General features: G+C 58.7%; 1 protein-coding gene across 1 annotated transcript in view; it reads right to left on the reverse strand.

Moving 5' to 3' along the window:
• Positions 1–926: 926 nt before the first annotated feature.
• Positions 927–16,360, reverse strand: part of TRABD2B (TraB domain containing 2B) — a 209,606-nt gene continuing 194,172 nt past the window's right edge. The window contains exons 5-7 of the mRNA XM_057747975.1: positions 13,430–13,520; positions 9,960–10,229; positions 927–1,552 (exon numbers count right to left, since the gene is read on the reverse strand). Coding sequence (XP_057603958.1) covers positions 1,333–1,552; positions 9,960–10,229; positions 13,430–13,520 — 581 coding nt within the window. The 3' untranslated portion in view covers positions 927–1,332. The remainder of the gene's footprint in view (positions 1,553–9,959; positions 10,230–13,429; positions 13,521–16,360) is intronic.

Consider the following 16,360-nt stretch of genomic DNA (forward strand, 5'->3'; position numbering starts at 1 on the left):
CAGAGCCCTCTGGCCAGAGGAACCAACATGATACCTGTAGCCAAGCGGTCTCTTTGGCTGGAGTAAGAAGTGTGAGTTGGCCCATCTGGGTGAGATCTGCCTCCCTTGGAGATTCCTTGTGCAGAGAGAACACCACAGACGGTGGCCCAGGAGACAAGCATCGCTTTTGAATCACACTGATCTGGGGCTGTGTCCTGGCTGGGTGACATTGAACAAGTCCCTTTATCTCTTATGGGGACTCAGTTTCCTCATCTGTGAAATGGGGATGATTACTTCTCATAGAACTGGCGTCAGGATCCATGATAAAGTGAGTGTGCAAAATGCCTGCCACACAGCAGGCTTTGGACCGTTGGCAGCTCTCATTACGGGTATTTTTACCGTGGGATTCCTAGAGGCCCTGTCCCTAAAACTGCCCTTCTGTGCCCACTCTGTCCTTCAGCTCAGCTCACTCCATTTGGCTGTGACTTCAACAGCCTCTCCTATAAGCCAAGCTGGCTTAACGATACCAGAACAGGGAGGTCTGGACTCACGCCCGGATCTCCCATTTGCTTTGTGACCTTGGGCAACCCCCTTCCTCTCTTTGGTGAGGTTAACCACCTCAGTTTAACCATCTGTCACATGGGGCTGAGGGACCACCTCCCTCAGCACCAACATCCCTTCCCCCACCCCAGTGCTTTGGTCAGAACACTTCCCAAGAGCTCTGGAGGGCCAGTTCACAGACACTCAGGGTTTTCAAAATAGCAGCATTCTCTTTCCTAAAGTATCTTCCCAGCCCCAGGATGCATCCAGGGGAAGGAAGGACCGTCAGCGTTCACATCTCTGGCTCCCAAATCCAGCTTCACAAAAGCTAAGCCTGTCTGCCTGCCCCTCCCTCTGAGGTCCCCGTGGCGGGAGAAGCCAAACCCGGACGCTGGAGGCTTCCGCTGATCCAGGAGCCAGCCAGTTCAAAGCCACGGTCACCATGAGGTCCCAGATGTCCTGGCAACCTGGGTTCACCTCCTGGGTTGGCAAAGGGGCTAGTTACGGGGTTATCAACATTGGCCACATAAAAATAGTTTTATCGGTAGAATAAATACATTTTTCTTTTTTTAATATGGACACGTATTTTACAAAAAAGCCCCATAGCACTATGGGAAATTAAGATCCTTCTACAAAAAAGAAGATGTAACTCAGGTACAATAAAGCTCTAGTGTTCTAACGGATCCTGTCTGGACTGCCCGTGCGGTGTCAGGCACCCCTGGAGGTGGTGGCAGGGGCAGTGGGTGTGGCCGCAGACCCTCCCATTGGTTTCTCTGGCTTCTTTCTCTGCACTGGGCAGGCGGGGGGCCAAGGTCAGGAGGCCCCAAGGATGTGCAGCAGGAAAGGGGCTGTGATGCTGGCAGCGACGGCGGGGAGGAGGCCCAGGGCGGGCTGTGAGCGGCTGGGTGCTGAGCTGCTGGCCGGACCCAGCTCTTCCTGCTGCTGGAGCGGGTCGCAGAGCTGGAAGGGGGGCTTGGCAGTCCCAGAGCTGTGCGTGGTCTGGAAGGGCAGCGGGGGTGGCGAGGCGGTGGTGCTGGAAGGAGGAGAACACATGGAATGTGGGACGGCCGCTCAGTATCCTTGACCTGGGCTGTGGTCTTAGGGTTCAGAACCAGCTTTTCATTGAGTCTGTTTTTTCCCTCATAAAATGGAGACGGAAACAAAGCGCTCAGACAGGGAAAGGGAGCAGCCCAGAGCCACACAGCCAGCCTCAAGTGCGGCCACTCAAGAGAACTGGGCCCCGGGCAGAAAGAAATGAAGTGTTTCGGGGGAGATGCATCTGGGGTCACACTGCGGCAGGCAGTCCCCACACCTATGCACGCAGGTGCCCCCAGCCTCCTGCTGCCTTCCCCTCCCCAGTGTGAAACAAACAGAAAACAAAACACACAAACAACCACCCCATGTCCCTGTCATTGCCACGGCTACCGCTTACTGAACACCCACTGGGAGTCCACACTTTACAAGCAGCATCTCTGGTCCTCAAACAAACGTTCAGACAGGCCTCACCACCCCCTTTCACTAGATGGGAAAACAGAGGCCCCGCGAGGCTTCCTGGGGTCAAGTCATAGAGGGCGCAGGGCGGCACCTTTTGGGGCAGGGGCCCTGGGGGCCTCACTCTGTGTAATCTCAGGGAGTGTTGGTGAAGGGGGTTCCGCATGGACTTATAAAAGCAGAAGCCAGTTTGGGAGGTCATGGTGAGGTTCTTGGCTCAAGGAAGCCTATGAGAAAGAGGGAAGGACTGAGATGGGGAAATAAAAAGAGATGACATGCAGAAGGAACTGGCAGGCCGAGACTAGCACCTGGCGGCATCGGGAAGTGGAGGGGAGGGCAGGGGCCAGGACCAGATTACCAGCTCAGGTCCTGGAGAGACAGATTGGAAAGGAACACAGAGAAGGGCAGAGGGCAAGACAGGGACTGGGGAAGAGAGGGGACAATGATGGAGGTATAACAGAGAGAGCCCAAGGGGTAGAAGCCTCCGGGATGAAGGAGAGAGCTGGGCCCCAAAGCAACGGGCCCATGCCTGCCCCGTGTAGCCCCGGGCGGCGGGAGGCAGATGGAGACGCAGGCGGAGGATCCGACAAGCACATCACCCCAGAGGGGCAAGGCTGGGAGGGGAAGGCCAGGGCAGGGGACACACAGAGGGGCCCCAACCCCGTGTGGAGCCAGGATGGCCTGCTGGAAGAGGTGACACCACAGTCAGCTGTGAAGGCAGCGAGTCCAGCTTGCACACGGTTGAGGGCTCTCCTGGCGGCGAGAAGCGTACTTGGAGTAAGGGCACTCCTCCAGCTCTGTGACCAGTACGTAGGATACCTTAACCTCTAATCCTCATGACAACACTATGGGGCAGGTAAGACTATTGTCCCGTTTTACTTGTGAAGAAACCAAAGCAAAAAGAGGGTAACTTGCTCCAGGACACACGGCAGGGAAAGGATTTGAACCGGTACCCAGCGAATGCTCACCAGCAGCTGATGGCTGGGCAGGAAGCTCGCCCCTCCCTGCGTGTCTGCAGAGCGGGCAGCCTCCTCCATGTAGGACACTGCCCGCTCCCCAGCACTTACTCTCCCTCCCTGATGAGCTGTCCCTCCCCAGGCCAGCTGGGAGTCCCTGCCCCACCCTGGCCACATTTCCAACAACTGGCCGTATCTCCATGGTGAGCCCTGTAACCGCCACCCCTGCAGCCCATCCCCAGCACTGGCCTGGCCGGACCCTCTCACACAGGCTGGCTCAGCCTCGGTGGGGGGCTGGGGGTGGAAGTGGTGGTGTGGGCAGGGACGCCCGGGGGTCGCAAGCACATCCCTGCCTGCACACGGGCTGGGACCTCTGCTCTGCCATCGGTGTCCGTACGTCCTCAGAAAAGGAGGGGCTTGTCTCTCCCTGGCCTGTCCCTCCTTCTCTGCTCTATTCCTGGTCATGCTGTGGCCTCAGGAACCCACCACACCTTTGTGTGAGGTTCTCCTCACCCTGGGCTCTACAGTTGTGACGTGTGTGTTCCTCTGTCTTTAGAAATTCCCAGAGAAGTAATCAGGAGGGGGGGAGCAAATGCTTGTCACACCAGAGATGGCAGGAAGACATTCCTGAACAGAGATCGTGTGGGAGGCACCAGAAGGGAGGGGGTGGACCGGGGCTTGGAATGCCCCTTATGACCACCCCCCCCACACCCGGCATGTTCTGCCTCCCACCCCATGCCGGCCTCCCACATGACCTGTGCGGGCTGACCTCACCTTTGCAGGCTCTCCCGGCACACACCACCCTCCCCAGTCACCTCTCATATCCTGCTGTCATTTTCTGACTCACCTTTGAAGGCCCGATTCAATGTCTCCCCACCTGGAGGCCTCTTTGATCTGTCCTCCTGCCCCAAGGACGCCTGGCCGAGCCGGGCTCCCGTGAAGCCTCGCCCATTTCTCACTGACCACGCTGTCACTGGCTCCTATGTACGCACAAGAGGTTCGAATGGGTTTCATACGTAAGGTGCTTAGAACAGTGCCTGGCGCACCGGAAGTGCTGTATGGTGTTGGCTATCTTTAGCACCACTATTCATAGGCTTGTGTCCCCGTCTCTTTCACTAATAGCATCCTCCACTTATGGAGCATTGCCCGTGTGCCGGCAGACACTCTGCTTGATGCTATGCATGTCATCATGACTCCCATTTCCAAGATGAGGAAACCGAGTCTGAAGATGTGTACCAGGCTGTCTGCCTCCCCAGCCCCAGCTGGGCTGAGATGCCCTCCCTAACTGTGCAGACAGAGAGCCCACGAGCGAAGCATGCTGCTTCCTGCCGAGACCTTGCACCCCCGTGGGTGGAGGGTTGCCAGGGTCCCCTGTGGCCTCAGCCCCTGGAGGGGATCGTACCCACACCCCGTACGGTCACCACGACAGCCCCTTCCCTCCCTTTCTTTTCTAATGAAGAGTTCCTCCCAGCTGCTGCCCCATCTTTCCAGACTGAGCAACCGGGAGGCCAGGAAGGCTGGCCTCAGGAAAGGAGACTGGGCTGCCACGTGGGGTGCCCAGAGCGGGGGCTCAGGCTGGCCGCAGTCAGCCCCTGTCGTCAGAAGGAAGCCCAAGTAGGAATCATGAAAACTGTTCTCACAGGCGCCCGATGCATTTGCTTTCACACTTTGAAAACCAAAGATGCACACTCCCCATCGGAGGCTGAGTGGGGGTTTTATTGCTTGGAAGGAGTCCCAGGGAAATGGGATGAGGTTGCGGTGGGGATGGGGTGGGGACAGAAAGCCCCTCCAAATGCCCCCACCTCTGGGGCCCGCTCTGCTCACGAAGCCCTGTCCTCCGGTCCAGATCCCAGCCCCACCCCCGGGCCCACGCTGGGGAAAAGCGTCTCATGGCAAAGCGGCCTCGAAGCCAAATCAAACACTCTGAGTGTTCCCAGGCTCCACAGACGGCTGGCACCAACGGCCGAGAGCACGCGGAGCTGATGGGGCCCCTGTCGTGGGGAAGGGCCCTCTGCCTGGGTGGAAGGCAGAAGCCCGATGTCCCTGTTTGCTGTGTGACTTTGGGCGGGTCCTGCCCTCTAGGCCTCAGTTTCCCCATGTGTACAACAAAGGAGCAGGAGCAGACCCTTGGACTCTAAAATGTTTTCTAGCAGCAGAAGCCAGAAGTGAGATCATAGGCAGAAGCCCAAGGTATAAAGCACAGGAAAGCAGGGCTGGTGCCTGAGATGTGTCAGCTGGCTGCCCTTCGGCCCCTCAGTAGGGCTTCCTGGAGCAGGGCCCCAATCCCGGCACTAGAGGGTCTGTAAGAGCCATTCAGGGCTGGGGCTGGGGCGTCTTGGGGCTGTAGCTTTCTTGTAATACAAGGGTGGTGGGCTCCTCAGAGGGTTCCAAGGAGACAAAGTGGAGATGGAGCTGGCGGCATGAGGGCCTGGTTGACGGGTGGCCCTGATGGCTGGGGTGGAGCTCGTGATGTGATCCGGCGGGAACCATCTGGGCAGACGGGTCAGACTGTCTGGGCAGGCAGAGATCTAGTGACCAGCACACCCACAGCTCCCCATCCTGGCACTTAAGGCCCATGCCAGCCTCCAGGCCTTTGGCCACAGGGTCTTCTCTGCCGGGACTGCCTTCACCCTCCCCTTGCTGGGTGACTTCGACACTCAGGGCCCCCTGACCGTCCAGCCCTTGCTGGCTGGATCCTTTGCCGGGCACAGGCAGAGTGGCCATGGCTCCAGGGCTCTTTCAGCTGCACCGTAGCAGGGAGCCGTCCCTGTCCGGCCATGACCCCAGCCTCTTCTTGCTCTATCCCCACCTGCACTGGACGCGGGCTGGGCACCCTGCATGTGGCCAACTCACTCCTGTTTGATGGTTTGCTCACCCAGGGTCTCATTTAAGCCTAATATGCACTGAAGGCCCAGGAGCCGCTTCCTGTTGGGAGACGGGGCGTGTGGCATCCTAAACCAGACTCTGAGAGTCAGCCACCAGCACTGGGGACCACTGTTACAGAGTCTCACCAGTGGTGTGATGCCAACTCACCACTTTACAAGCACCACCTTTTTATTCTAAGGCTCAAAGCAAGTACAAGGCGAGGCTGGGGATTCTGCCTGAATTCATCTGTGCTTTTATCCACTGAGTGACCCTGCTCCCCACTTCTCCTGGGGGCATCATCCTCTAATCAGATGGGGGCCTGGCCTTATGAAGAGATGCTGAGCACGCCGTACGGTCCCAGGAGAAGGTCTGGCTGTGCAGAGAGACAGCTGGGCTGGAGAACCAGAGGGCAGAACGGCAGGTCAGTGGGAGGCATGCAGAGCTCTCCCAGGGGTCCCAGTTCTCTTTCCCTCTGCAGGGGCTCAGGCTGTCTGCTCAAACCTCTGGAGACACTGAGGCCCAGGAGGCCAATGACCCCCTGCACGTGTGTGTCCTGCCTGCACCCCCAACCCTGCATGGTGGCACCTACAGGGCTCTGTGACCACCACAGGTGGATGCCCACCTCTGCGCCTGGCTTTCGGCCACACCCAGAGCTCAGGAAACTCTCTTCCCTGCACCTGCCCCCTCGTGACTGTCCTTCCATCCCGATGGCGCAGTGCTCTGCTCCCTTGTTTATCCAACCCTCCACTCCCCCCTACACCCCAGCTGTGGGCTGGGAAAACAAAAGAGCAGGCATGATCCTCAGAGGCCAGTAAGGCCCTAGCTGTGCCAAAGGAGAGACTGAGGACTGTCACAGATCTGACTGCTTGGGGCGGCGCCCTGCAGACAGCCAGCGTGGGAATGGCCTCCACCCTGGCACGCCCCCTGCTCACACCCCTACCCTGCCGTCCCCTCCTGGCTCTCAGACGCGGAGTTTCCCTGAGCACACTCCATCTGCGACACACGCCCGGCCCCTTCTTCAGGTCCCCATAGATCATCCTGCCATGGGCTGCTGCTTCTCTACACCTCCTTCACTGTGTTTACACCTGGGGTAACGAGGGGCGAGGGGAGGCCAGCCTGTTTCAGGTGGCATCTTGGCCGGGCGCGTCAGCCCCCTCCCCACTCTCTCCCCTCGTCTCTCACTCATGCATGCAGTCAGCAAACCCTCAGCGAAGCCTCCAGTGACCCAGAGAAGTCCAGCCCAGCTCCGGTCCCCAGGGCCTCCTGGCCTGGAAACATAAGCGAGGAACGGCCACTTGTGTGACTGTGCCGGGACCGGAGCACCCAGGGGGCATCCATGACTGGCCGGGGGTGCTGCGGGGGAGGGGAGCACAGGGAACACACTGAGGGGAGGAGGGGGAGCAGGGAGGAGACGCTTGCCAGGCGAGGGCAGCAGGGGCATCTGTGTGGTGCTAGACGAATGTGACCCTCAGCATCAGACAGACCGGACTCTGCAGGTCCTGACCCCATGCCTGACTCGCCGCATGGTCTTGGGCGAGTTCCCTGACCTCGCTGAGTCTCAGTGTCCTCCTTGGTCAAGCGAAGCCTACTTCCTGACTCTTGGCAGGACTGGGGGATATGATAGATGTCAGTGGCTGGCACAGCTGGAGCTCAGCAAACATACACTCACAGCCCCCTCCCCTCCAAGAGAGGAGCAAGGACAAAGGTGGGGTGGGCCGTGCCTGGTCCACTGGGGGGCAGCACACAGCTCGGCCGGGACAGGGCTCAGGTATCCCGCAGGAGGAGGGCCAGCGGGTGAGGTGGGGAGGAGGCGGGACCTGCATCCAGGCTGAGCAGCAGGAAGTTGACCTGGCGGGGGTGGGGGTGGCCAGGGAAAGCACTGAGAATCTCAGGCGGAGAAGGGTGATGTGCTGGGGCACGACTGGGGGCCAGAGACCAGATAGGCCCCCACTGCAGGATCACAGGTGGAAGATGACCTGGGCCAGGGGATGGAGGGCATGGAATGGATCCAGTGGGATTCAGGGGGAAGCAAATGAGAAAACTCTGAATGGAATTAAAGCTCCAAGGAAAATGGTACTGTCAGAAGGGCTACGGCGGGCCCCAGGTGCCCCTCGGAGAGCGCCCCTCTGCTCCCTCTCAGAGACCCGGAAACTTGGGAACAGTAGGAAGATGGGTGAGGAGCGACAGAAGCTGCGCCCTGCACCAGGACCCCTCCGGGACCTCAGGGCCGGCTTTTCTGCGATGCAGAGAACCTTTCAACAGACAGTCTGCCAGTTGGTGGACATTTCCTTCTCCAACCCAACCAGATGGAAGAGAGTTATCCAACCACAGTTTACCTGTTGGGACTGAGAAGGGGTTCTCTCTTGCCAAAGAAAAGCTGTTTTCTTCTCCTGAAACCAGGCTCTGTGTTTCAGAGAAACGTGTTGTGAAAAGGAAACCGTTTGGAGTCATTTGCCGAAATTTACCTTTCAGACGTGGTTAGGGGCTGGGGGTCCGTGGCTGGATCTGACAGCCCAGCCTCCTGTCACCCTGTGGGCTGGACCCACTGCTGGCAGGGTCTGGTCGCCTGGCGGGTTGATCGGGGCCCTGGGTGAATGGCCTGATTGGAGTGCTTTATGGGCTGCCAGTGACTCCCTGGCAGCCTGCGAGCCCTCCCCAGGCTGAGAAGTGGCTCTCGGTAACTCTGTGCCCTTACTTCTGGTTGGAAGGAGGCATCGCATGCCGGGCACACGAGCCAAATATGTCGAGGCCAATATAGCTACAGCAGTGCCTCCACCTCGGGCAGGCCAGGCCGGTGGGGCCCCTGCAGAAGTGCGTTTCCCAGTAACCCAAGTCAGGTGCTTTGAAGCCAGCACAGAGCCAAAGGAGCAATGGACTCTTACTTGTTGGAAGTCTTTTTAAGACAGCACACACCTCACACTTGAAGACAGTGGATTGGGCTATGTTAGTTCTTTGTCTATGACTCAGAGACCTGGCTGAGGGAGGACCATGAAGGGGATTCCTGGGCAGCCCTGGACAAGCCCCCACCCCGGGCCTTGGCTCACCACCTATAAATGCAGAGCTGAGTCCACGTTTCCCAAAGGTGCTCAAAAGGTTCCAGTGCACCTTCAACACATGGCTTCCCAGGCCCCTGTGCTGCACATTCTGTTACATGAGGTCTACGGTGGGGCCTGGGATATTGTTTAACAAGTATCCAAAGTGATTCTTTCTGGGGATGCTGAGGAAAATCCCAGATGATGATCTTTAGGGTCCAGGTGGAGACCCTGAGTCTCCAAGGGCCCAGTGCTGGCACACAATGTCCAGGGCCGGACTACCACAGTGGGCAGAACTCTGCCCTTCCCTCACAGTCACTCCCTGGGATATCCCAGGTGCTCTGGTGACACTGTTCACCAGATGTGGAGATTTCTGCCCAAAAGTGGAATCAAGGGAGACCGCTCTGTGCTGAGCCTGCAGGTGGAGGTTGGAAGACGGCACCTTGGTTACAGCCGGAGCTTTGGTGACAGACAGGCCAAGGGAATGGTGCAGGAGGTCACCCAGGCAGAGGACAGAGATGTATCAGTACCATAGGATGATTTCTGCACCTGCCCATCTCCAACAAGGCTTTATCATGAACTCCCCAGCCCCTCCCAGGACAGAGCCCACGACCACCAAGTGCCACACGTCTCTTGCACACAGGATACCTCCCTCAGCCTCCCTGCCAGGGGGTCAGCCCCTCAGATGGTCCAGCCCCAGGGAGCTCACAGCCTTTGGACATAGTTGGCCTGTTCCACTTTCTCCTGCTTTCAGCTCTGGCCCACAGGACAAATGGGGCCCGCTGTCCACCCCATGTGCCTCCAGGAAAGCTAAGCGCACAGCAGGCTCTGTCCACTGCACCTGAAGGAAGCTTCTATTTCCTCACCTTTAAATGGCACAAACTGAACAGTCAGGTGGGCGCGTGCTCTACAGACCCTGAAGGACGAACAGGAGGACCCTCTGTGAACGGGGACAAGCCAGCTTCCAATCGAGTAGCCACCTGCCACGCTTCCTTAGGGCCGGGCTGGCGGATAACGGAGCGTGTCCGGCCCTGGGTGGGTCTGAGGTGACCAGAGAGAGGCCCAGCTCTGGGCAGACCTGTCCCTCCCAGCTCACCTGTCCTCGATGCGGACCCAGAGGTCATTGAACTGCCGCGGCCGCTGGTGTTTGTTCTGCCTCTTCTGCCACTTCTTCTGCCGCCCAAACTCCTCCAGCTGGCTGAGGCTGTCGGGGAGCAGGAGGTGTGGGGACAGGGCTGGGTCCTCCTCCTCAGGCAGCGCAGTGGGGGCTGCCGAGGGGGCCGCGGGGACGGCAGCAGCTGGGGTCGCTGGGGCGGGGCTCGCCGAGGTCCCCTCGGGTGGAGCGGCTGGGCTCTGGGCGACAGGGCTGGAGAGGGGGCAACAGCACGTGAGGCCTGCGCGTTGGAGCGTGTCATTCCTGTGCGGCGGGCACGCGATTCAGTGGGAAAGTCGTCACGGTGGGAGAAGATGCCCGGGTGCCTGGCTGAGAGTCCCCCAGGAAGACCATCGCCTCGTGTTGAGAGATAGGGTTTGGTTCATTCTTTCATTTATCGATTCAATAAATATTTACTGAGCATCTACCCTGCACCAGGAAGTTTTTAGGTAATGGGTGTTAGTGTTGACCAAAATAGACAGAGCCTCTGTCCTCTTAGCGCTTCTGTTCTGAGGCGGGACACAGCGAGTAAGAAGTGCAGGATGTCAGATGGTGATAACTGCTGAGGAGGAAGAGGCAGGAGGGAGAGCGCGGGCCACAGTGGGGCAGTGCGGGGGGGGGTTGTTGGCAGGGAGGACCGTCGGGTCCCTGTTGGTGACCTTGGAGCCCAGACTAGTAGGAGTGAGGGAGTGAGCCCTGGGTGGGTCTCTGGGAGCATATCTGATCTTGGTCAAGGTCTTGTTCATTCATCAAGCTCTGGCTGAGGGACTTGAGGTGAGTTACCTAACTTCCCTGTGCTGCGCCTCAAGTCTCCTGCTCTGGAAGATGGGGACATTACAGCCGGCACTTCATAGAGGCATCATGACGATTTTGTGCGTTAACACAGGCAAAGCACTCAGAATGGTGCCTGGCAAATAGCAGCTGAAACATTTCAGGAATTAACATTCTTAAATATGAAATACTAACATTGTTGCTATGTCATTCTCCAACCATCCACTCATGCGTTCAAAGTCTCCTGAGCACCTTTTCTGGGGAGGCAGAACAGTGCTGAGCGGGGTAGAGCTCAAGGTGGAGGCAGACAGACATGGGTTCACATCCTGGCTCTGCACCTTCCAGGCTGTGTAACTAAGGGCAGGGACACAAGCGTCCAAGCAGCAGCTGGCTGTGAACAGAGTTCATGCTACTCACTTCACAGGGTTGTCGTGAGGATGAAAGAGATGAGGTCTTAACACAGTGTCTGGCACAGAACCAGCTTCTCTTTAATGTCGCCCAAGAGCGAAGGGAGCTGGCTGCAGCAGGCACGGACGTGCGGCTAAGTGCGTGCCGTGGACCCCACAGTCCAGACAGCCGTGCACAGACACCCCTCAGCCTGGGAACACCCTCCACTCCTCTTCCTTTTATTCTTCTCTCTCTGCGGTCCAAATGGAATTCCTTCTGGGGACATCTGACCCTGGGGGAAGTTGAGCATGGTCCCAAGAATTGTAAAAGCAAGGTGGCACCCAGGAGAGCCCGTCCCCAGGCTCCACTCCCACGTGCACAGTGGGCTGAGGGGCTTCTCTCTCCTTGAAGGACAGAAGGCCATCCACTCGGTCTGTCCTCCCCCCGCCCCCACGGCAACCCCAGATTCCCAGGGTCCAGGAGATGCCGCAGCTGCTGGGAGATAATTCAAAACAGGCAGACAAAGAGATGGATCCAGGAAGCACCTGTGGCCCATGATGGCTTTTATTGTTGGGGCCTCCTAGGCATCCCCGCCCCTCACCCCTCCCGCAGGATTTCAGCCTACACTCGGAGACTCGGCTGAGAGCGGGGCCTGGGGGGCGTAGGGGGATCCCTGCTCTAATGCCTGGGCTCTGAGATGAATAGGGGCCGAGGCAGCCTCGCAGGCCTGCGCGCCCCGCTCCCCAACCCCGCCCTGTCGGGACAGACACAATGGCTTTGACGTGAAGGTCCTTGGGGCTGTGAGGGGAGCTTGAGGAAGGCCTTGTCCCCGAGGCTACCTTGGGTCCCCCACCCCTCACACTCACGCCTACCCTTGGCCCAGTACAAACGGATGTGTGCTGGGCTCACATGGTCAAGAAGAGCAGTCTGGTCAGGCTGACTCAGAAGATGAGAAGAGGGAGAGTCCAAGGTGAGAGCGTTTATAGGTTCCTCCAGAAGTGCCGTGGAGACGCGGACGGCATCGGCCCGGAGCTGGGAGGCCAGAGGCTCAAGGCCCCAGGCCTCGTCTTGCCGCGTGAAGAGTAAGGCCGCGGTCGTCTCGGAGCACCCCCGCCCCTGGGCCCCACCTCCAGCCCCCGAGGCAGTACAGGCTGTGGTGAGGACCTTGGGAAGGCCCTAGAGCTAGACTGCCATTGAGTTGAGCTGTGTGTCCTTCTGCAAGCGGTTTCACCACCCTGGGCCTGTTTCCTCAATTTTAAGGTGGGGATACTCATAGTTCCTGCCTCACGGGGTTGTTGTGAGGATTTAATGAGTTAAAAGTGCTTAGAGCCCAAGACACAGTGAGCAGTCAATAAACATTAGCTATGATTACTCAAGCTTCTTGTGGATCTGGGCTTTATAACATCACGGACAGGGGCTGAAATCACACTTTGGCCATTGCTTTGAGGAAGGGTCCTGCATAGGTTGCTGCACGAGCTGCACGGAACCCCCAGGTTTGAAGATTCTGTCTTTGTTGTCCAGGACCGCCCAGCACATGCCGACACCTCTCCATGCCCGGCCTAGTGCCGGCACTGTGGACCTCAGGTGGATCCAGGTGGCCCCTGCCCGCAGGCAGCTTCCAGCCTAGAAGGGGACAGGAAACCCCTACAGGAGGAGAGGATGGCCTCTATGTGGCTCTTTGGGCAGAGTGAGTATGCCCTGGCAAGAACGTCAGGGGTGACGGACCCAGCCAAGAGACAGCATTGAGGAGGTGAGGTCAGAGGAAGGTGAGGACCAGGTGTGGGCGGGGCTGGGACACAGGGAAGAGGCCTGGCCACTGCTTGTCCTAACCATGGCCCCCTCTCGATTCAGGGCCCGGGCACCCACTGGGTCCTCTAGGGAGCAGCCCAGGAGTCCTCCAGAGTCCTTGCCCCCCACCGATGACCAGTCTCCAAATCTTGAACAGCTCTCGACACTTAGCGCTCCTCCCAGTCCCACATCTACTACCTCCCTGCAGCCCCGACCTCCTGGCAGGATTGCACTCCAGCCTCCTTCCTAGTCTCCCCACCTCCAGCCTAGCCCCCACTCTTGGGTGGCTGGTGAAGGCCGGTCCCTAGGAGGGCCCATCTCACCAGAGGCTCCTTTCCGACTCTGCCCTACAGGTCTGAGTGGGAAGGCAGGGCACAGCCCGCCATGCAGCACGTGGTCAGGCATAGTCCGCGGACCAGCAGCAGCAGGCCAGGCAGGCCCGAGCCCCCAGAGGCCCAGCTGCTTACCTGTGGATGGTCTGCCCCGCGGGTGTGTGCTCCACCTCCAGCCCTGCCTGCCGAAGGACATCGATGACTGTGTTGTTCCCCAGAAAGTGACCTGGAACACAAGAGACATAGTGGGCTCAGCCACAGAGGCAGGTCACCAGCAACTGGGGACAGACTCAGGCCAACGACCTACACGAAAGTCAAGGGCCAGTATCCCTGAAAGGCAGTGTGGTATAGCTAGAAGATGGGCTGGTGCCGCTCTGCCCGGGTCCAAATCCTGGCTCTGCTGTTCATTGGTTGTACCGCCCTGTGCCTCAGTTTTCCCATCTGTAAAGTGGGAATGATTGTACTAGCAGCCTCTAGGGTTGCTGTGAAGACTCCGGGAACTGTGGCTGGCATGCAGTAAAGGCTCACAGTGTTTCCTATTGCATCACTGTGCCCCACACCATCAAGCTGACCCCAGCCCCGGACTGTCCAGGCAGAGATAGCCTCCAGTAGTCACACAACGTCCAGCTCTGAGAAAACCTCCTCCAAGAAGCCCTCAAGGGCCAACAAGTCTGTGGCTCATTTTTGTCAGTTCCACCGGCAACTCGAGTCTCCCTCCCTTAGTATGGGAACAGAGCTCTGCGTGTGCGTCTGTCTCCTCACCAGGCTCCATGGGGAGGAGACCGCGTGGCCACGGCGCCACCCACGCTCCGTATGTGTTGGTTGATCTAAGACTTTGAAGATTCATTTGTTACCATCTATCCAACATTTATCGACCACACACGATGACCCAGGGCCTGGGGTGGGCCCTGAGGACCCCTGAGGTGTAAGATTCTGGGGAAGGAGTGACTAATAGAACCCTGTGGGGGGGGGGCGGGGCAGGGAGCTGGTCTCCATCTCATCCTCTACCCACTAACCACTCATTCAACAGACATTTATAATCGCTCTGTGGCCAGCCCTGGGCTAGAAACTGAGAATAGAAAAATGAACCATTGGGTCCACAGCCCCAGGTGAGACCAGGCACAGCCCTCGGGCAGGATGTAGGCGTGAGGTCTGAGAACACGGAGGAGGCTCTCCATCCTCTCCAGGCTCCAGTTAGGGAGACTCCTCGGGAGGCCAGTCACTGCTGGGAGTCGCCCCCCGGGCAAGCCCCTCCTCCTCACTGGGCCTCAGTCTCCCCACTCTTCAACATGGGCAGAGTGGTGGTGGCCCCTGCGCCCTCCCGGCCCGTGTCCTGCCCTGCAGCCCCACTCCCACGGGCAGTTCACTCCCCTGCTGCTCTCCGCTCATCCCAGAACCTGGGGGGAAATGCCTGCACCATTACTCTAATTGCTTGTGACGGGTGGTGACAGGTGGGAAGCCGGAAGGTCAGCATGCTGACAGCCCCAGGGAGGTCTGAGCAGCACAGGCGGTGGACGAGCTGTTGGGGAGGGGAGAGGCTCAAGCACAGGGGAAGGGAGGCTGCGGCAGGGCGGTGACCCCCGCAGCCCCCTGCTGGCCAGCCGTGCACACCTCTGGGCTGGTTTCAGGAGTCCTCAACAAGTCCCCCATGCAGCAGTCTCTCTCTCGGTGGCCTGCCACAGTCCCTGAAATCCCACCTTTGGATCACTGCAAAAGATCACAGGTCTGGGAATGGAAGACTTGAACTAGAAGCCACCACACTCACTCGAAGACCTTGGGCAAGCCCCTTATGCCCGGATGCTCTTGGTGTCTGTCTGTGTACAGCGAGGTACTGGGCTGCACCATGGGGCTCCCCAGGCTCTCACATTCATGGGGAAGGCATTTGTTTGACTCCAGAGATGTTTATGAAATTGTACTCTCTCTCCCTCTCCTCCTCCCTCCTCCTCTCTCTCCTTTTCTCTACCTATTCATTGCATTTATCTGACGAACACTGAGTGAGTGCGTATCCAGTGCTAGATGGTGGTGAACAGGTAGGGGTTCATTTGAGGCACTCACAGTCTTGAGAGTCAAGGTCTTTTGATCCAGGGTAAGTACTATGCCAAGGGAAGCACGCGAGGTGGTGAGGGCGCACAGGAGGCCTCTAATCCCACCTGGGGGCAGGGTAGACTTCCTGGAGGAGGCATCCCTAGCTGGGGGATGGGATCAGAGTTAGCTGGGTGAGGATAAGAGTGGGGCGGCACTGCGGGTGGCGCGTTCCGGGTATTCCAGGTAGGGGGAATGGCAGTGCAAAGACTGGGAGGTCAGTGAGGCTCACCTGGGAAGCCAGCTGCACAAGACACACGGACAACGCCCTCCCAGCTCCAGCCCTGACCCAGTGCCACAGAGGACGGAGGACCCAGGCTTCTGCCAAGGCTGTGAGCCTCCCGACGTGATCTAGAGCAACCCGCTGCGCGGGTGCCAGCCTCAGTTTCCCTGTGTCAAACAGGCCTGGATCCCTGTGGCCGCCTCCCTGGGGAGACTGTAAAGTCCTAACAAGGCAGGAGTGAACGTCCTTTGGAAAAGCCCAGCATGCACTCCCGAGTGAGGGGCTGAGCCGTGCCTGGCTGGGCTGACCAAGTCAACCCCACTCTTGCCTGCCCCCGAGTGTGACTGGACTAGAGGGGCACCGGGCATGGTGGCCTCCAGTGCACAGGCTACAGCAACTCCCTGCCCACAGCTCTTGGAATACACTCCTGGCAGCAAAGGCAATTCCTACCCTGCCTCCACGGAGACCCGTTTAAAGACTGGGGCCTCTGGGCCCAGCAGTGGTCCGTGCAGATTTCAAGAATCTGAGGGAAAACAGGCCACCTCAGGCTGTACCAGAGCAACACGAATATTTACTGATGGCCGTGTGGCCGCTCTAAAAGGAGCATCCCTGGAGCTGGCAGAGGGGGCATTCGGAGGGGCCCAAGCCTCATGAGATGCTGGCTGGATTCTGAGCACTGCCTGGCAACGTTTCAGTGTCTGGTCTGTACTGAACCAACCTCAGCAGTTCCAGGCCCTTACTGGGTATTTTAAGACCCTAAA

This window comes from Hippopotamus amphibius, chromosome 1 (assembly GCF_030028045.1).
Source record: "Hippopotamus amphibius kiboko isolate mHipAmp2 chromosome 1, mHipAmp2.hap2, whole genome shotgun sequence".
In the NCBI taxonomy this organism is placed as follows: domain Eukaryota; kingdom Metazoa; phylum Chordata; class Mammalia; order Artiodactyla; family Hippopotamidae; genus Hippopotamus; species Hippopotamus amphibius.